The 22,225-nt window shown below is 45.7% G+C and overlaps 1 protein-coding gene across 4 annotated transcripts in view; it reads left to right on the top strand.

Annotated features, from left to right (window-relative positions):
- RELA (RELA proto-oncogene, NF-kB subunit) overlaps window positions 1–22,225 on the top strand; it is a 367,284-nt gene that overhangs the window by 111,685 nt on the left and 233,374 nt on the right. For all 4 annotated transcript variants that reach the window (XM_085625888.1, XM_085625890.1, XM_085625889.1 and 1 more), the window contains exon 3: window positions 11,371–11,409. In XM_085625888.1, coding sequence (XP_085482014.1) covers window positions 11,371–11,409 — 39 coding nt within the window. The remainder of the gene's footprint in view (window positions 1–11,370; window positions 11,410–22,225) is intronic.

Below are 22,225 nucleotides of genomic sequence, written 5' to 3'. Positions count from 1 at the left end.
CCCAAAAAAAGTACACCTCTGATTAATAGATTTTAAAGCAGCTTTTAACTATGCAAACAGGATGTTATTGTGGAGTAAGCTGAAGAGCCAGAGCCTACCCAACTCACTGCTACAAGAAATCCAAGCATTATATTCTGAAACATGGATTTAAATAGAAATTGGGGATGGTACTAGAATATCCAGGAGGATTTCAACTTACCAAGATTTAAAGCAGGGACGTGCGCTAGCTCCCCACCTCTTTAACCTATTTATGACTGATCTATCACCATCCCTGGATCAGTAAAATTCCCATTAACCACCTCCCTACCCCCAGGCTGGGTCCTCTCCGCCTTACCCCTCTGTCATACACCGATGACAGTGTACTATTTAGTTCAATTAAAGAAGGCCTACAAAGATCATAGAATGACCTTGCACAGTGCGCAAGAACCGACCACCTGGAGGTAAATGTCTCTCTGAAATCGACAAGAACTAGCCACCTCCTTGGTCTTAAAGGATGTTCGATTGGAGATTGTAGACAGTATCCAACTATAAATACCTGGGGCTATACCTCGATTTTAGAGGAAACTTCTTCTGGCAAAAACAATACTTGGAGAAGAAGGCGATCGCATTAATTCACGCCTTTTACACCCTGACAAAAAAAACCTGTATCTGCCGTCATCTCAACCACTCTTAACAGTTATCTTTGACAAGTTAGTACCGCTATCACATATGCCAATGTGGCGATGATAGGGCAGAATGCTGCAATAGTCGATAAAATGCAGATTCACGCCTTTGCGCAAGCTTTTAATTTGTCTCAAAGCTCATCTCCAGCAGAAATCCGCTTCAAATTTGGACTTAAAGCAAGATCTAGCCAGATGATTAACAGCGATGAAAAGCCCGTGCGAGATCAGGCGAGCCCAAGATTCCACACTAAGTAGGGCATTATGTTCAGCTCTTCAAAGTGATCAGCAGTCGGAATGCTATAAATATCTGAATGTGTCCCTCAAACAATTGTGTTTATCTGAACTATGCGCCACAAATGTGCCGTACCACGCCTTTAAAGGCAATCAACAGGGCCGTAAATATTGGCTCATCCCAATCTGTAGAAACTTGGGTTTTAGACATTGTGTACAGGCGTGTAGAGTTCTCAAGCACGACACTTCTCCGCCCATTGTATTTGCTGTTTCCCGCTTTCTTTATGGCATGTGGCGCCGCTGGTTAAGTCTAAAATCATTTTAAACTACTGAAACATCTTTGATAACCAATTGTTTAATTCTTTTTTTAAAGAAATGTTTCTATTTTTATCATTTTATTTGACGTGCCTTGTATGTATGTATTTTATTTGCACTTTTATGGTCTCCGGCCGAAATAAAGTTATCAAAGGAAAGGAATAATCTCATCCACTTTTATTTACTGTGCCTGCATTCCAGTCCTTCATTTATTTTTACCCATGCTGCCACCGCAGACATAAAAGAGTAATGTACAAATTAGTCCTTTCCAACAGTAACAGTCCATTCCCAGCTGCAGAAGACTGCTAGGCCCACACAGAGGTCTTTTGCTCACTGTGCCCCAAGATTCAAGCCATACTTAATTGACGAGGCCCAAGTAGGTTGGCATTGCTCAGGGTTGCTTGTCCTCCTCTCTGGAGGAGTTCTGGCCTGGCAGGCCATAGTGGAATGTTCCTATTGGAGCAGGAGCAAGACTGATTTACATGTGGCAGGTTTCTTTATAGAATGACGTAGTGGGCAAACAATGGGCTAGAAAGTGACCTGCGCGAACACCTGTGGCTGAGAATAATTGAAGCATTGCACTAGCACATTGTTGTTTGGGATATCAATAGTTATGCACCTGCAATCTAATAAAACCCAGCAATGCAGTTTCATAATCCAGTAGTTGTCTTTTGGAAACACATTTCACCAGGTCATGTTCAAGGAGTAAGATGTTTGACAGCTTAAATTGTTTATGTATCCGTGCAAAGTTGGGTATGTTTGTTTCCTTCCAGTTTGGTGCTGTTACTTGGGTCTCTGCCTTAACGAGCTAGAATAGTAAAGTGCAGTCATTGTGTGAATTCCTTTTTAGAGATGTATTTTGCAGACTGGAAGAAACTTTTCCTTCTAGGATCAGTGGCGTAGCTCGCCCTATGGTCGCCCGTGGCGGTCTCTGCATTTGCTGCCCCGCGGCCGCCGCAGTGGAGAGTGGGGTGGGGGGTGCTGGTGGGTATTTTTGGCAAACTCATTGAACGGGGCACATCAAAACTCGTGTTGCCTGGGATGTACCCCGCTACGCCACTGTCTGGGATCATGTAGCCCACTGCTTATTTGGTGACATTAAAATCCATAATATCCGACTAGGTTTAACCCATACCCATCCTGAACCCTAAAATTACCCTTATGCAAAAGAAACAATTGATGGATGGAATGCTGGACAATGCAAGCATTCACCCCCAGTCACAAGGATCTGGATTTATTCCATCATTCTTTTGCTCACCACACCAGCCCAGTTTGGACCCAGCCATATGCAAATCAATCTTGACCCTGTTCCTTGTGGGAACAGTCCAGCCCGAACTGCCAAGCCAGGTCCTCCCTGGACTGGAAACAAGCATCCTGGGACCGGATTCAGGGTATCACCCTTCATCAGCCAGGCTAGCTTTTGAACCCAGTTTTGATTTGTTCTGCATTCCATCCATCAATTGTGTGTCTTTTGCTTTCTCGCCCTAAGTGTGCCAGGAATGCCCAGACGTGGGTTCTGGGCTCACTGTGCCACTGGAATCAAGCTATCCTGGCTGGCAGTTCAGGCTGGACTGTTCCCATGAGGCACAGGGTCAAGACTGATTTGCATATGGCCAGGTCTAAACTAGGGTGGCATGGTGAGCAAAAGAATGATGCATTTAACCCAGATCTCTTGACTGGTGGTGAATGTTTGGATTTGTTCTGCATTCTGTCCATTAATTGTGTCTTTTGCTAACATTTCCCTTGTTATGTTATGTTATGTTAATTGATTTGTAAAGCGCTCAAATCACCCTGGGGCATCTCGGCGCTGCATAATAGACTAATAATCCCTAGAGACAGAAAGCCCGCGAGAGGAACTCATGGATCAAAATAAAAAAGTTTTCAATTTTTTTTTAAATAATTCGAAGCTAGGAATAGATCGTAGGGCAGAAGGCAGCTGATTCCAATATTTTGGAGCCAGATGTGAGAAGGATCTACCTCCCGTACGTGAGAGACGAAAGCGGGGGACTGACAGTAGACCCTGAGAGCTTGATCTGACATTCCTTGAAGGGGAGTGTTTAAACAATTTTTTTGTAGGTAGAGGGGGCCCCTATTGTTGTAGGCATTGTAGGTGAAACAACAGATCTTAAAAAAAGACCTCTTTTTCACCGTAAGCCAATGAAGTTGACTAAGCAGCGGTAGAGATGGAGTTCCTGCTGGGCGATTTAAAATCATCCTTGCAGCGGTGTTCTGAACTACCTGCAGCTTGGCTAGGAGGGTCTCACCTACTTCTGCCATCAAGGCATTACCATAGTCTAAACGGCTCGTGACCAAAGCCTGGACCAGGGTCCTACGATGGTTAGTAGGCATAAACGGAAGAATTTTCCTCAGCAGCCGTAAGCTATAATAGCATGCGGCTGATGTGTTGATGATATGTTCTTTCATTGACAGAACCCTGTCAATTTTTATTCCCAGGTTATTGACTGAGAGCTTGGGGGTGGGGGCAACACCTAATTGGGTGGGCCACCAATCATTGGTCCAAACCTCAATAGCTCTGCCGAGTAACATGATCTCAGATTTATCTGGATTTAGTTGGAGATAGTTGGTCGTCATCCAGTCGTAGATCACCTTTAGGCCACTGGCAAAACTGATTTTTTCCTTCTCTAAATTATCTCCAATGGAGAACATGAGCTGCGTATCATCTGCATATGAGATGATATCAAAGCCCAGCGGTTCAACTATCTTCGCCAAAGGAGACAGATAGATATTAAAAAGGATCGGGCTTAAGCAAGACCCCTGCGGAACACCTCTCTTCAGGACATTTTTGGCGAGGAGTAGGGCCCCACCGTAACTGTCTGAGATCTTTCAGACAGGAAGTGCTTTAACCATTTCAGGGCCATTCCCTTTAAGTTCCCCGCGACTAATCTCTCCGCCAGGTTTTTATGCGAGATGGTATCGAAAGCCGCGGAGAGATCTAGGAGAATCAGTATTACTGAACCCCCTGCGTCGACTATTTGTCTAAGTGAGTCAGTTACTGCTAATACCGCTGTTTCTGTGCTGAAGCCCTTCCGAAAGCCTGATTGTGAGGGGTCTAAGATACCATTCTTTTCAAGATAGGTGCACAGTTGTTTGTTTACAATGCTTTCTAATTGTTTCCCCAGTAGTGGTAATAAAGAGATGAGGCGGTAATTAGAAAGAACGGACGGGTCAGCTAAAGGTTTCTTTAGGATAGGCCGGACAATTGCCTCTTTCCAAGCCATAGGGATAATTCCCGTGATTAAGGAGGAATTGAAAATATCTGTAACAGCTGGAGCACAGCTAGTGGCTAGGAGTGCCATCGTTTTTGGAGGGCACAAGTCATTGGGGGAGCCTGATTTTGCTTTTGACAGGCCATTTATAACCTCTTCATTAGTGGTCAATTCAAAGTGCTCCAAGCAGGCTTCCTTAACTGTTGATGCTTCACCCAAGTGTTCGGACAACAGATCTGAGGCTGAGGAAATCTCTGGAGGGAAGTTGTTATAAATTGTCGATATTTTATCCCTAAAGAATAATGCTAACGAGTCACAGAGGTCTTGTGATTCAATAGAAGATTGTGCGCAAACTCTGGGTGATGTAAAATCTTTGACTATAGTGAACAGAACTTTTGAAGAATTACTGGCTTGTTCTATTTGGTTTATAATTGAGGCACGTCTCGCTTCCTTCATATTTAAATGGTAGATGGCCAGGGATTGTCTAAATAAAAGTCTCGATTGATATTCCTTATTAGTCCTCCAAAGTCTCTCCAGACGCCTGCAGTTAGCTTTTTCCTTTCTATGCTCCTCTGTATACCAGGGGCTGGAGGGATGCCTTATACCTAAGTTTTGTTTGGATGGAATAACTTAATCAAACGCACTATGAAGGGCAGTATTTAGATCATCCAATTTTTTGGAGGGGTCACAGGAGTTAGATTCCCCAGGAGGCGAGAAGGCGTTGTTAAAAGCCTCTATGGATAAATTTCGCCACATTCTATATTGTCCCAAGGGTACCTTCTTTTGAAAATCCCCTTTTTTTCCCCAAACCTTATTGGAGGAGAAAGAGATCAGAGAATGGTCCGACCAGGTCAAGGGGAGGGGAGGGATACATTTCAGGTGATCATCATTAGAAAATACTAGGTCTAAAAGATGGACGGCTTGATGAGTGGGGCCCACCACCCGCTGAGTTAGTCCTATTGAGTTCAATGCCATAAACAGCTTATCCACTTCGGGGTTGGAGAGATCTTTAGCGTGAAAATTAAATTCTCCAAGAAGGAGGAAGGTATTAGAGGCCACTACATGCAGAGCTATGAGTTCAACCAAGAGATCTGCAAAGTTGGCTTTCGTACCGGGAGGTCGATACAGTAAGGCGCCCTGCCAAGTACTGGTAGGGGATTCGATCACCTTAAAGATTCCTAATTCTAGCCATTTATTTTGAATTGAAAACACCCAGTTCACTTTAAGATGTTTCTGGAAGGCAATGGCAATGCCACCCCCTATTTTTCCTTCCCTATTAAGGTGGATAAATTGGTAGTTATCTGGAATAGCCAGATAAATCTGGGGATGGTTAGTGGAATTAAGCCATGTTTCTGTAAGGAAGCATAAGGTAGGGCTATTAGTGTTGATAAGATCCCAAATTTCAAAAGGATGTTTAGCAAGGGATCTCACATTACACAATACATTTTTTGGTCCAATCATAGTATGATCAGTAGGCACTTTCTTTAGGATCGGGTCTCCTGCACAGGTTCTCGTGTGAAACCGGCAAGTCAAACATGCAACAGGGGCTTCTAATGTCCCAGGGAAGACTTGAAAGCAAGTGATACGAGACGCCTGGATCCAACAGAGCCATAATCATATCGCCCATAAAGAGGCCACCGAAAAGGTGATGCGGCTGCCGCCATCACTTACCGGGGGTGTTATGTCCCCTCCTGTACCTGGACACGGCTGGACGCGGACGGGCGCAGACGGGCTTGCCTTTAGCGCACCCTCGTCGCGCTGTCTGCACGCCCGCTGCGCGCGTCCGCTGCGCGCACGCGCAGTCACCACCATTTATCCCGAACAGAGTCGAGCGACTAGCGCGCTGACCAAACACCCCACCCACTATGTCTGCCTGACGTGTATTTGAAGTGATCAGAAGGTAAGCGCTCAGAACGCAATATAACCAAAATACTCACACTTGTACACGGGCAATTTTAAAAGACGGCGCCCCAAAACCCATACACACCCTGAACCCTAAAATTACCCTTGCCACTCCAAAACCCATACCCACCCTGAACCCTAAAATTTCCCTTGGGAGGTGTGGCCAAGATGGCGGTCAGATAAGGCATGTCTTTGTGTCTCTCCGACTCCGCCGATTCATAGCGCAAACATAGCTCCCTCCCACAGAGCTCTACGGACGGTGGAACTCACAGGTCCGATCCTGAAGCCTCTGCTGTGGTAGCGAAGCCCACCGGAGAACAGAAGTGTGCTGTTTTTGTACGCCAGGCATCGGCTGCAGAGAGAGGTGCGGCCTGGGCGCGTGCCAAGGAGAGGTAGTGTGGAGCTTGGGGGCTTTCAACCCCGTGCATTGGGGCAGGGAGTTCCGGCCTCTCATCCCTTGCTGGACGAATCACCGCTGGAACAGAGAGCCCCTGGAGGTACAGGGTTGCGTCCAGTCCAGAGGAGTGACGCAGGCTCGCGCCCCACTGAAGAAGCAAAACTGAAACTTCAAGCCACGGTTGGCAGATCGGTGGGTCTTGCCCGCCCGGCCAGGCCAGGTCCAGCTGGGCCTGCGACAAGGACAGGATCACCTGGGGAGTGGCTCAGAGCCTTAGGAGCCTCTGCTCACAACACGGTAGGTGTTGCTCTAAAGCATGGAGCACCCCAGGGGGTGATGAACATCGGAGTAAAGGTGGATGCCCAAACTGCTCAGCCCCAGAGACTGTCGCACAGCGTGGGGTAGAGAGGCCCCCTAGTGATGAGCTTTACCTCCTGAAGCAGCCCTGCAGGAAGAATTGCATAAACAGGATCGAGCCCGGGTACTAGGATTTTTACAGTGCCCTTAACTAGCAGATGCTCACGGTCCACAACCCGCTGTCGGAAGAAGTGCATTATTGACTCCACGAAAATATATGAAAATGATAAAAATCTATTTTGATTTTCTTTTTAAAGGAAAAAAAATGTTTTTAAATCTGTTGGATTGGAATTAGTGTAATGTTTACCGTGTTATTGTGCTTTTATGGTTTTGTAATCCAAATGAAAACCGAATAAAGCAAATTTTTTTTTTTGACTCCACGTAACCTGCACCAGAACTTAAGGAGAGGCTTGACTCCACAATAGAGGGCAGGCGCTCTCTGTTCCCCCCCCTCCCCCCTCCCCCCCCCCGTACTGATACCGGATTCCCTCTCCAAGGGTGTTGAGGCGCGCTGATCCCGGTCGATGGCCAAGCAGGCTCCCCCCCCCCCAATAGAGCCAAGAAAGCCTCACATTCATAACATTATCAACAGGATCAATATAGGAAGTGTGCTTTCAGAGGAGAAGTTTCCCCCACTGGGGTGCTAGCATATAATCAAGACTCCCTGCGTCTGCTGGACACGTTATGCCTCCCCTAAGTAAAGCGCAGCGGTACATGTGTTTCGTGGCCCGCTGCACATCAGTGATGTAGGAGATGTCACAGTGCAGGAGGGGAAAAAGCGATTCAAGTTGCAAGAGAGCTTGACCACAGCCTGGGAGGACCGGCGCAAGGGCCGGAAGCCACGCCATACATAGCCACCCGCTGGAGTGGGGCGGTATTGGCGAAAACCAGGACACAGTGGCTATCTTGGGCAGTTGTGGGCCTTGGCGACCCGCACCTGGGAGCAAAGAGAACCTCTCAATTTAGGCGTTCCAGGCATCTGTGAGAAGCACACAAGAGAACCCAGAAGAGTGGTTACCTGCTGACAACAGCGTTGAGGGCTCCTCCATCTGAAACTAATCAAGGGACAGACACCATGGTGACGGCTCGGACAAAAAAGGAGAGCTCAGTGAAAGAGATGCGGCTGAACCAGCCCATGCCAGTCACCCCGTCTGGGGCAGCTCAAGATGGAGAAGGGCAGCAGGAGGAATTGGAGGGCGCAGATCCCCCCGCCACAAAAGGGTTTATGACAGCGCTGATGGCGTCCCTCCGTGAGGACCTGCAAGAAATGAAGTAACAACTCTCGGCCGACCTGAAGGAAATGAGGCGTGATCTGGAAGAGGTAGGAGACCAAGTAACGGTCTTAGAGGTGCGCGGCCCCGGTAGAGATGAGGAGATCAAAATGATGCAGCAAGAAATCATTAGAATGAAGGACCAGCATATTGAACTGAAAGCCCAGACAGAGGACCTGGAAAATTGCTCCAGAAGAAACAATGTCTGCATTAGGGGTGTGCCGATGAAGGCAGAAGGAGAAGATCTTGGTGTCTGTCCTGGCCCTCTTCCGTCCTCTACTAGGCACAGAACACAGCTCTGATATCCAGATAGACCGGGTATACGAGTAGGCCAGCCAAGAATTTGCAACGCCCGCTCCACCATTAGCATGTGTACATTAATTTCAACTCAAAAGAAACAATTATACGGTGTGCTCGATATGCCCATCCTGGGCAGTTTTGAGGGCACTCGCCAACCTTTTTTCAGGACCTCTCCATGACCACACTACATCCCACCTTAAAGAAAAAGTGATTTCGTACTCCGGGGGGCACCCCATCTGGATCATCTTTCCCTACGAGGGAAAAGTAAGACAGCTCTGTTCCCTGAGGGAAGTCCAGAAGGTCCTGGGTTTCACGGAATCTACAGCGCAGGAAGTGTAGAGTAGACCCCTGGAGGGCTCCAGAAACAAATATCCTCACTGGTGTAAGATTGGGAAGCCCTCATCCACCCTTAAACCAGATTCTGAGACTGTAGCGAAAGAAAGTAAAGTGGTAATTAACTCTCTCTCTGGATCTCTGGACCGGCTGGCCTCCTCCCCAGTAACCAAATCGACTCTAAAAGTGTGGGATACAGTAGTTGGTAACAACATTCCCGTCCTCAATGTCTCTAATCGTAGACAACCCCGACTTCCCTCCCGGGACAGAGCTCAGTATTCCAGAGATGGAGAGAACAAGGTTGTAAACGAGCGGGCTCTCTGTTTGACCCCAATGGGATTATTCCTTTCGAACAACTGAGGCAGGACTATGCTCTTACACAGACCGATTTATTTCATTACCTCCAATTGGGTCACCTCCCCACAATATCATGCAGCAGCCTCACGACCACTTAGGTGTTCCAAAAGTGGCTAATGTGCAAAAATGACGATGAACACTTCATCTCTGAGCTTTACGCAATGCTCTCCAAAAGAAAGGAAGGAGGGCGAACCAAAGGATGGGAGGAGGAGTTGGGTCCAGCGCTCTCTGATAAGAATGGGCAGACATACACTACAGAACACACCACACGGCCCATAGCACCGCAGGGACAGAATCGACTTACAAAGTGATAACATACTGGTATCTTACTCCGACCCGCATTCATAGCTAGGATAAGCGATGCTCAGTTAGATGCTGGAGGGGCTGTGGCTTACCAGGTTCCCTTGTGCACTTGCTGTGGCATTGCCCGAGCCTGGTCCGCTTCTGGGAGCAAGTTCTGGAGGAGATAGACAAGGCATTTGACACAACACTCCCACATTTCCCAGCACATGTTATCTTGGGGCTGCTAAACCCTTTGACTTTACCCCTTTACTCTTTGAAGGGTAGACAGATTGCACTAGCGTTGTTGGCAGCGTGCCAAGTAATTTTGGCTCAATGGTGCACCCCGAATATTTTAGACCATACTGCATGGCTACATAAACTTTGTCTGACACTTACAATGGAACGCATGTTCTTAGTGGTGGAACATAAAGGGGAGACTTATGCTGAGCTCTGGGCTCCTTTCCTCCAGATCCTCTCGATAGAATTACGAGTGATCACATGCCCCAAATACTTACAAATACTGCAACTTCTCCCTGGGGATGGGACCAATCCGAAATTGACCTCCCGGACGGAGGCCGTAGAACAACACGTCTTAATTAACCCGCACGCTTCATGTGGCTTAGACGATTAGGTGACTGGTGTGGGGGTCAGGGAGAGAGGCGGGGATGATTGTTATGCTGTCCTTTTGTTACCCTTGGTTGTTTTGTTTTGAGTTGGTATAATATGATCCTAATATCGCTGCCAGCCTCCGGGTTGTAGGCCCTGAGCTGTGGAAGACCTCATCCGTAAATATATGCTGCCGGGCAATGATTGTTGATGCTCAGCTGTGTGATAAGCTATGGATCTTTTTAATAAAAATAATGGTTCCATAAAATTACCCTTGGCACCCCAAAACCCATACCCACCCTGAACCCTAAAAATACCCTTGGCACTCCAAAACCCATACATAACCTGAACCCTAAAATTACCTTTCCCACCCCAAAACCCATATCCACCCTTAATTACCTTTCCCGCCCCAAACCCACTGTAAACCCTAAAATTAATGTATACTTACATGTAAAAAAGATATATGCCTTTACTATTCATGCCTTTACAACGAAATTCCTTGTAAAGGCATGTATGGTAAAAGCATATGCGTTGTAGTGGCATGTGCTGTGATTGCATACGATGTAATGCCACTTGCGTTGTAATGGCATGCTATGTAATGGCACATGTTGCAATACTTTCGTGGTAATGGCAGATTCCCATAATATCCTTACCTTGGGGCAGATGCACTCCGTGTTTTGGGTCCCCTGTGTCCTCACACCACCACCTTAACACCAAGTCTAAGTTTGAGAATATTGACTTAAACTTGGAAAAATCAGAATTCTAATTATGGAGAGTCAAGGCAGAGTGAGTGAGGAGATGAAAGTATAATACTGGACCTCAATCAGTGCTGCTGTGAGTTATGCGATTTGAAGCCGGGTGTGGAGAGAACAGGACCAAAAGCTTGCGAAGCATAGATGCTGTGATAGATGCAAGGAGCCTGTGATACCTAAAGGGAAAAAGCGAAAGTGAAGCTGAGGAACATGGAGCTTGCAGTGAAATAGTGGGACATGGTTAAGAGATGCAAGACTAAGAGGCCTGATGGATGGTGGAATGAGTTGCGAGGAGTAGGAGAGAGAACATGTAATTTATTTAGTGACTATTATATTGTAAGATCCACAGTGTGATAATTGTTTTCTTCTTTCTTCCAGACTACCTTCCATTCCTTGGTCAGGACTGGGGGCTTTCAGGTATTGATATATTATTTTGTTTATCTGTTATCAATGTTGTTTAAATCCTTACTGGTCCAATGTAGTGGTCATAATTGGTAAGTTATAGAATTAGAAAGATGTGCATATCTGTTCCTGTGATAGTTATCTTGAACATGGAAGTAAGCCTTTCTTCAAATGTTGTGTCTGCGCAGTCTCCTTCAAAGGGAACGTTGGTGGCTAAGGTGTGAATCTTATGTGGAATTCCCATTTTCAATCATTGGAGCTAACCTTACATCTTCTGTATCATGTATGTTGATGCATTCTCTTTGATGGCAGTCTCATGAAAGGGACTGCTTCCTGAATTAGTATCTGACTTGTTGCGTATCAAAAAGTTTTCAGCTACAATATATGGGTGGAAATAACTTAGTACTTTCGTTACTCAACAGTTCATTTTGGGTAAATCTGTCCCTGCCATTCTGCTCCAGATAAAGCAGTGAGCCGTGCAGTGAAGAACTGGTCTCATGCACTTTCATCCATACATATAGGGATCCCATCTTGAGTAACCATTGACTGAATTTATGCTTAGTGTCATTCTGAGTAGCATCCATGCTGTTAGCCCTAATATCTGAAAATGTAATCCTATAATTTCTACAGATATTCCCTCTGTGTAAGTGAGAGTCCCATTAACTGTTTTCTTTGGTGTCTAATTATCCACCTAACAACTTGTAGACATGGAACACGTCAAGGAAGAGGATAAAATTCAATAAATCTTGGTGGAACCTCCATGCACCACCTTACTTAATTCATGACATTAGGCTCCTAGGGTCCTTCTTTTTTGAAGGATATGTTTGGTGGTTGCTGTCATACCCTTGACCCTGCTTTCTGACTAGGAACATACTAACATTTTGCTGAGATGCTGTTTCAAACCTCTGAGCACAGGTCTGCCTCCTGATGACACATCTAATTCTTGTTTCCTGCACATCTCCAGTTCAAAGAAGAAGCCAAGAATTGCACAGCTAAAGTGGTTAACAGCTAGTGTCACCAGGATTTCCAAATTTATAATTCACCCATAGTCTGTCTTGAACCCCTCTGCAGAGAATGCCACTGTTATATTAAAATGGGAGTGAGCTCACAACACAGAACTTTTGGGGCGGAGGGATGAGAGAGAGAGAGAGACATTCATGTGCTGCCCCGCTATCATTTAGACAGTCTAGGGCTGTGGACATCAGTAAATAAGCATATCAATTTTGCCTGCAAATTTCGATCTCATTAATTGAATTTACTTAGGCTCTCCTCCTGATAGCATAGCTCCTGTTTTAGATCTCGTAGGGTTTAACTCCTTCTGTAACCAGATGGGACAAAGCTCACATTTTTCGAGAGCATATTCAACCTGACACCTTTAAAAGGTTTTTACCCTCTCTATGCTCTAGCTATGACTTGCTATTGTGCCCTCATGCTTGGGGGTACCTTGTCTTCCGTCTTCAAGGCAATTTGAGATAATGTGCTCATTACCTCTTCTGCAGCGGATGGATGCTGTGCAAAACTAAATTGAAAAGAAGTCTAATTGCACTAAGGGACCATCATTATTAACTGTGCTCCTCATTGCTTCAGATTGGAAGGCAGATTTAGTGTTCAAACGTGTATGTTGGCCAAAATAATTGAATTGGGAATGATCCTTCTGTCCTGTTCAATTTTATGATCTCCTTGGCACATTTATTTTGTCTGTGAGTGTACACTGTTAATGCATATACACACGTAAGGACTTTTTAAAAGTTAAGATTTCGGAATCTATTGTCTGATGTGGCCACATTGTAATTTGTAAGGACTTCGAGGTCGGAATACTTTTAGTTTTCACATGAATGAGAGAGAAATGTTACATTTATTCAGCCTTATGGAGAAAAGGTTAAGTCCACTGACCGGGTTCTCCTATATTTTTAACTATTCAAAAATGTGCTTGTTTAAAACCAGTTCCTTTTTGTAATACCCACTTCATGTGAATGAGAGATTAGTTGTTTAGGTCTCGGCTAGACAGCGCATGCGCTGTCTTTTTGAGACCTGTTGTTCCCCGTTAGTGAGCTATATCCCAACCACAGGATTATCAATTGTTTGTTGCAACGTCACTCTCTTATCCTTCGTTGCAATTTGCCATGTCATGCATGTGTCATGCCATCTCTTACGTTTGGCTCTCTCCTAGAACATGGACCAAGTACTGTGTCTGTCCACTACTCCCTTTCTTTGGAGCTACTTTTTAATTTGTGTTTACGCACTCCATACGAGTGCTTGTGTTTGCACTCGCTCCTTTCCCCATTCGGTGTTTAAGCTTCTTACGATCCTATTTCTTTTACAATAGCAAACCAGCAAATGCCACTAACTTGGTATTCTATGTTGCTTCCCCCAACGCCCCACACCCTCCGTCTCAATAGCTATTGTTGCTACCCCTTTGCTTTTGGAAGCAAATGGTTTGCAGGCAGAACTTGTACAACAGCAAAATTGTACAGAACAGTATATAAAGCCCTAATCTGAAAAGATTTTTTAAGTGAGAGTGATTTTCAAAACTAGGGCCCATTACTCATGCACTCTGCATTGTCTACTGGCAGCTTTTAAACATATTGCTGGTGTGACTAAATGACAAAAAGATGGAAGCAGCTTAAACTGGCAATTTGAGCCCATGGCATTATGGGCATGCAGCTGAACCTGGAACGACTTTCTCAACATTGCAGTTACAGACTAGTAAAAAAGTAACCTGGTATGCAGTGAAACGACATTTTTCAATATTGCACTTGTTCGCCTGGATCTACACAAATGCTATACAAAGACAAAAAAATAGCTTAAAATTAATACGTTTTAGTAACAAAATACCTACATTTAAAACCCTTCCAAACATTTGAAACTGGATAGTTGTGTTTATCTTCGTATATCTGCAATGGGATAAATGTGACCTGGGCTGGAAGTCTTTTTTTTTACCCCCACTTTAAAAAATAAATTGCCTACACAGCTATTGATTAAATAGAGGAATGAGCACTTAATCGCCCGACTCCCTCATGGCACTGCTGCCCCTCCATCATCATCACACTACTGCTCCTCCATCTTCATGGCACTGCTTCGTCCCTTTCCTCCATGTGCTACTGTTCCCCTTCTTCATCGCACTCCACCCCAGGTCAGTCTTCCCTGTTCCACCCCACTTCAATCTGCTCCATTCCAATCCACCCCACCTGTCCAACTCCAATCTACCCCACTCCAATTTACCCCAGACTACCCCACTCCAATCTACTCCACCCAACCTACACAATCTACTCCACTTTATGCCGTCTGTCCCTCTCCAATCTAGGCTACTCCAAGCTACCCCACCCAATCTAACCCACTCAAGTATACCTCACTCTATCCCTCCCGACCCCACTCTAATCTCCCCAGTATACCCCACCCCAATTGTCCACAATCGACCCCACCCCAATTGTCCACAATCAACCCCACCCCACTTGTCCACAATCTACCCCACCCCAATTGACCACAATCGACCCCACCCCAATTGACCACAATCGACCCCACCCCGATTGACCACAATCGACCCCACCCCAATTGTCCACAATCTACCCCACCCCAATTGACCACAATCCACCCCAACCCAATCGTCCACAATCTACCCCTCTCCAGCCTACCCCAGTCTGCCCCAATGTGCCCAAATCTAAACCACCCGAATCTACCCCACCCAAATCTACCTCAATCTGCCCATTTCAGTTTACCCCACACCAATCTGTCCACCCCAATCTACCACACCCAATCTCATCTACCCCAACCTACCACACTACAGTGTACCCAAACTACCTCACCCCAATGTACACAACCTGCCTCACTCCAGTCTACCAATCACCCCTACCCCAGTCTATCCAAATGTACCGTGTCCCAATCTACCCCAGTCTACCTCTTCCCTAGCTACATCAACCCAATCTACTACTCCTAATCTACCACAATCAAACCCACTCCAATGTACCCCATCTATCCCACTCCAGTCCATGCCAATGCACCACACTACAATCAACCACAGTGCACCACACTCCAATCTACCCCACTCATATTTAACCCAATCTATCCCTATTCCAATCTACCCCACCTCAATCTACACCACCCATCCTACCCCAATCTAACCCACCTAATCTGCCCCACTCCAACTACTGCAGTCTTCCCCACTCCAATTTACCTTCACCTACCCCACTCCAGTTGACCCACACCAATGTACCCTGCCCCAACATACCCCACCTCAGTCTGTCCCAATCTACCCTGTCCATCCCACCACAATCTCCCTCACCCCATCTCCTCATCCTATTCTACCACAACACAATCTTCCCCAACCTACCACACCACAATCTTACCCAGTGTACCCACCCCAGGTACCAAAAATCTACCCCACTCCATTCACTTTTAGCCATGGTGAGCAGCAGCCACACTGGTGAACCACATGGCTAAAATGCATTGCCAAAGCCATTGGCTCTCACATAGACAAGACCTATTGGCTTTACCAATGTTTATCTAAATGAGTGAGTACTCCTGTCCATGTAGTTGAAGGACACAAACCTCTGTGGTTACGGACACTTTTTAATGGTTTCACTGCTTTCATGTAGAAAAGGACCAAAACAACACGCAAGAGCCTTTTAGTCTGCTGCCCGCATTTTTCGTTGGAGCTCAATGGTGTGTCGCTCAAGTCCCTTCATTGTTTTGAAGTTACTTGCAGCTCATAGTTAAAATTCCTAGTTTGTAAAATGGATTTAATGTCCACAAGATGTTTCTGCAAGATTCTCCTGTTTATCATCCCATTTTTGCTTTTCACTAAGGACAAGATCCCATTTAACTCAAATTCAAACTCAGACCACAAAGGCCATCTGAACAAGCTATTAGTCTTCTGTTTGTTCTTTTCTAGTCGATCAACCCATAATTCTTGATGTTTGCAGGTTTTTGAAATTCTATATTGGCAGGACAAACACATAAGAGTCTCAGAGCCACTCTTCATCTTCTTCTGAAATCTTGCAAGGGGTGCGTAGCAACACGCATCTCTGCAGCATTACCGTTTGCTACAGAAATGCAAATTGTCCAATCAAGTAAAGTGTCTGCTGACACCACCACAAGAAACATGTCCTCAGCAATGGTGTTGAATGCTGATGTGCCTGTTCAACATATCTGCTGAACTATCCTATTGAAGAACAGGCCTACGTTTACCCAGCACTGGGGCCTACATATGGTGGCATATTCTTTTGTGGGCAGGGCACTTCTGAATCACAAGTTTCAAAAGGTGAGATGACTTAAAGCTGTCTCTCATATAATTGCTACTAGGATTCAAACATGATTCATTGAAAGATGCAGTGCTGTAAAAGCTCTCATTAACTTGTAACTAAAGATTTGCAGCATGAATCCTTTTCTGGATTCACAAGCTGTGCATTTTTCCACCAACTAGTGGTTGGGTCTATAATTGTCTCGGTTTTTTTCTTTTTTCTTCATTGGGTGTCATCGACCACTATTTGGTGATGGGTCCATTCCTTGATGACGTCAGACAGGGTCCCGGAAGTTCCTGTAAGTGGTAGCAGCCATTTTCAGGTTCTTTTTTTCCGCTGTTGGGTCTGGAAGCAAGAGAAGAGACTCTGAAGTTTTGGATAAAATCCCGGAAAAAACCTTGGAACTCAAGAGGAAAAACCATCGTACATCGATTAAGAAGACACCTGAGAGAGAAAGAGACCTCCAGACACATTTTCCTGTCGGGGTACCCCAACGGAGCAACAACAACTCTGATGGACTAAAATGAGGCAAAGTAGGGGCCAGGGAAAATACCCTTTTCAAATTTTGCACTAATTGCCACCACAGATTTGCGCAATGCGATCCACACAGCGTCTGTAGTCTCTGCCTGCTGAGGGATCACAAGGATAAGTACTGCGAGGCCTGTGCGGTACTCATCGAAAACCCTCTAGGCCATTCGAAAGCAGAGGGCGGACCACTAGGCAGCCATGCTCGTCGATCAGAAACGGGTATCGCTGAGGGACTTGGATCTCTCAAGCGACGAAGACTAACTGGGTGACTGCAGACTCAACACACAGAGAATCGGACGTAGAGTACCTCAAAGAGAATGCTGAGAGGAGACGTACCATGAAAAAGATGGCCAAGGACTTCAAGGTGAAAACAGATCAGGTAAGAAAAAACCCTTGCCCGTCTGATACCAAGGGCCTCAAAAAGGGGGTGCAAAAGACAGTCCAGAAGCCAAAGAAAGCAACAACCGTGGGTCAGCCGCAGCCTAAAGAATCCCACGGATCCCATTTCAGGGATACCGATAAAGGAAAATGTTGCAATCGACAAAAACAGGTGCCGGACAAGAGGCTGCAAAGGACAAGACAATACCGTTGGAGGCAGAATCCACCACACCCAAGAAAAGGATCTCCCCGACTTCAGACGCCGAAAGTGCCCTCCAGGTGTAAAAGAAGAAGACGCCTAGAAGCAGAAATGGCGGCACTCCAACAAAAGAAGGAGTTCGAGGCGCTAAAATAGTTCAGGATTGCCGTTAAACTCTCCACTACTGCAGAGGCCGGGGAAGAAGAGGATACCCTTGAAGCTCTGGCAGCCTCTGTACCTCACAAAGAGGACATCTAAGAGGAACTCCACGTTTCAGAGGAGAAGGAGGAAGTGACAGGAACTTTCAAGGAAGAGTGGAAGGACCTCAACACAGAAAGCCCTGAAGAAGAGGTTTGTAGTTATCACTCAAAGGCTTCGCCACCTGACAACATAGCCTTTTACCAACAGCCTTATCAAGAGAGCAACTGATTCTTTCACGGTCCCTTCAGAGGAGAACGAAGACTCCTGTTTCCGCCTAGAAACCTTAGCACCATCCACAAAAGGTTCCGATGCTGCCAATCATTTTGGACCAGGGCAAGGAGGCTTTCAAGGAGTCTGCCTCACCAAAGGGAGTAACCCCAAGGGTGGAGAAGAAGTAAAAACCCTCAACAAGTGACCCTAAATACATCCAAGGGAAAACAGTGGCTGACTCCATAATTGTCACCACAGCAAAAAGGAGGAGCAACACCCATTCCTCCCCTGCCCCCCTCCAGAGAGGGAAAGTCAGAGAATGGACAGCAGTCCAGATACCAAGCCTGGCAGCAGCAACCAAAGCAGTCCTTTTGTGGCAGAGTAAGAGTCAGAGGACAACCCACAAGAGGGGGAGGAGCAAACTCCAAGTGACTTGCACACAAAGGAGGACCCACACACACCACCAGTGGGAGGAAGAAATAGCGCATTACCCACTTCAGTGGGAAAACATAACTACAGAAAGTTGGATTTTAAATGTGTTATGCCACAGCTATTGTATAGAACTTACAAAGAAACCTCCACCAAGGAAGAAAAGATTCAGAAGAACTGAACTCTTACAATTGAGGGAGGAAATGAAGAAACTCCTAGAAAAACAAGTAATGGAGAGAGGGAACCAGCAAGGGAGCACAAGAAAGGAAAGTACTCGCCTTATTTCTTGGTGCCAAAGCAAGATCTTTCACTAAGATCTATCCTAGACCTCCAGTTCATACACAAATTCATTTGTACACAGCATTTCAAGATGTCAACTCTACAAGAAGTAATCTCACAACTACATAAAGGGGACGTAATGGCTACAATAGACTTAAGACGCCTACCTACACATCCCCATGAACCACGCACACAAAAAATACCTCTGGTTCATCCGCGAGGGCAATAACTACCAATTTTAAGGTCTTGCCCTTTGGAATAAAATCGGCACCAAGAGTTTTCACTAAGTGCCTATCAGCAGTAGCAACATCTTTAAGAAGGAGAGGAATCCACATCTATCCCTCTAGACAACTGGTTGGTAAAGGCAAGGTCATAGCAAAGATGTTACAATGTTAAACACATGTTCATCGGGTATCTCAATGCTACAAGGGTTGGGATTTTCCATAAACCACCAGAAATCCTCACCCAGACTGAATCAAGATAAGACCTTCCTAGCGGCAAGATTAAACTCCAAGAGGGCAAGTGCATTGCAAACAAAAATAAAGGAGAGTACACGCTATCAAACAGCAAACTTGCCTCTACCAGAAGGGTCAGCCTCGAACAGTAAGGACAGTAATGAAACTGATGGGCATGATAGCATCATGCATTCCCCCTCATTACCTATGCTTGTTTACACATATGCCTTCTACAGGAATGGCTGTGCAACAGTTGGTCACAAACCATAGGGAGTTAGGAGGATCTGGTGGTTGTAACAGAGAAGGTACAGAAGGAAATACAATGCTGGGCATCCTAGAACATAACACTAGGCAGACCAAAAATCATCTACTCATTCAGTGACCATCACAACAGATGCACCCTACAAAGGCTGTAGAGCATATTCAGGAAACCTGAGTGTACGGGTTTAATGCAACAGTGCAGACTCCATAAAACATTTCAACTTACTAGAGATGAAGATTGTTTTTCTGGCACTAAAGGCATTCGAAGCCCACATATGGGGAAGACAGTATTGATCCAGAGGGATAACACCACAACAATGTTTTACCTCAACAAACATGGGGGAACAAAATCATTTACCCTAAGCAAGCTAGCTCCGGAAATAGGACTATGGGCCATACCAAGGAGAATCAACCTGCAGACAATTCACCTGCCAGAAAAGGACAGCACATAAGCAGATCGGCTCAGCAGTAATAACAGAAGCTCACATGGATAGGAGATAAAGTAAAGGGGCCTGCAATGGCTCTTCAGCCTCTGGGAAAGACCAGAATTAGACCTATTCACAACAGTGGAGAGCAAGAAATGGCAATTCCTCGCCTCCATGATTCAACCCCTCCTATCATAAGGGAATGCCTTGTCACTAAACTGGTCTGGGACATTTGCATCCACTTTTCCTCCATTCTCTCAACTACAAAAGGTACTGGAGAAAGTCAGACAACCAGGAACAGATCTAATTCTCAAAGCCCTGCAATGGGCAAGGCAAACCTGGTACTCAAGCCTACTCAAACTGTCCAAGGGACAGATGATCAAATTCAAAGCAGAGGAGTACATTCTCACAAATTTCACCCGGAACCAGCAACACTCAGCCTGGCGCCTGAGTACATAGAGTTCGGACAGCTAAACATACTGCAAAGAACAATTGAGATACTAATGGAGGCAAGAAAACAAATGACAAGACAATGCTATGCAGCTAAGTGGAAATTGTACATTTTATGGCGTATGGAGAACAATGCCCTTAATTCAATATCCACACAAGAAACAATGCTGATATATCTTACACACTTCTAGACAGTAAGATGAACTACTCAAGCCTCCATTTGCACTTGACAGCTTTGTAGCTTATATCAGGGGAGCTTCATGTAAAAGTTTTTTCACATCACCAGTCATCAAAAGATTCCTGGAAGGTTCCAAAAGAATTGCACCCCCAAGAAAGGCTCCAGCCGCGATATGTAGCTTAAATCACAGTTCTAACACAGCCAATGACAGAACATTTGAACCCCTGCACAAAGCAGAACTCCGATACTTCACAATAAAGACTGCCTTCTTAATATCTATAACATCTGCGGAGAGTAAGTGAACTACAGGCATTAACTATTGAGGAACCATACATGTAAATCCACAAGTACAAGATTGTTCTAAGGACCAACCCTCAGTTCGTACCCAAGGTAGTAAGCAAATTCCACATGAATCCAAGCATTCAGCTTGCAGTTTTCTTCAAAAACCCACAAACTCGACCATGAAAGAAGCCTTAATAACCTTGATGTAGGAAGAGCTTTACTATACTATCTAGAGGAGACAAAACAATTCTGCAAGGGGAATCAATTGTTAGTCTTCGACTCTAAGTTCAACAAAGTGGGCAATTGCCTGTTGGATTTCCGAAGCAATTCAGGTATGCTATTCCTCAGCGTGAAAGAGACTAAACTCCCGGCCAAAAGCTCACGCAACAAGGTAGTTTATGGCCAATGTGCCGAATGGCAACTATGTGCAGCGGCAACATGGGCATCTTCACACACCTTCACCAAGCATTACTGTGTGGATATACAGATGACCAAGGAAGCTCAGGTGAGACAAAGTACACACAAGGAGATGATGGACGGAGCGCTGAAACTTTTCAGACCCTCACCCCAGTCACAGATCTGGGTTGAATCCATCATCCTTCTTTAGCTGACTTCGCCTCGCCCAGCTATATGCAAATCAGTCTTGACCCTTTGCCTCATGGGAACAGTCCAACCTGAACTGCGGAGCCAGGTCGTCTCTGAACCGGAAAGAAGCATCCTGTGACCGGTTTCTGGGTAACACCATTCATCAGCCAGGCTAGCTTGAATCCAGTAGCAAAGTGAGCAAGGGACCCACGTCTGGGCATTCCCTGCCAACTTAGGGCGAAAAGTGTAACTACAACAAATGATGGACGGAATGCTGAATGATTCAACCATTCTTCCCCAGTCAACCAAGTTAAAGTTGCTGATGTTGGCTCATGTCCTGGTGGCCTTGAATCCTGGAGACTGAATGATGTCCTTGGACTTGAAGGATGCATTCTTTCATGAGCCAATGCTGCAGTCCCACAGGCATTTTCTCTGGTTTGTAGTGAGGTAGGAGCACTTCCAGTTTACCGTCCTGCCCTACGGCCGTACCTTGTCCCTTCCCTCCCCTCAAAGGTGTTCATGAAGTTTAATGACGGAGACAGACAGCCTACAGTGAGACAAGGCCCGGGGACACAGGATGAGTTCAGTGTGGCGTGCATTCTGCTCACCCGTCTCTTGGGAAACGTTTGTTCGCTTCGAACTTGTTTCAAAAGATTCCAGATTGAGTTCTACTTCCCAACTTTACGTGACCCTCACCAGCTGTGGCGCTGGACAGGGAACATTCTCCGAGTTCC

This window comes from Triturus cristatus, chromosome 9 (genome assembly GCF_964204655.1).
Source record: "Triturus cristatus chromosome 9, aTriCri1.1, whole genome shotgun sequence".
NCBI classification, from domain to species: Eukaryota; Metazoa; Chordata; class Amphibia; order Caudata; family Salamandridae; genus Triturus; species Triturus cristatus.
Note: the sequence above shows the minus strand (reverse complement) of the source record. Positions and strands in the feature narration are given on the sequence as shown.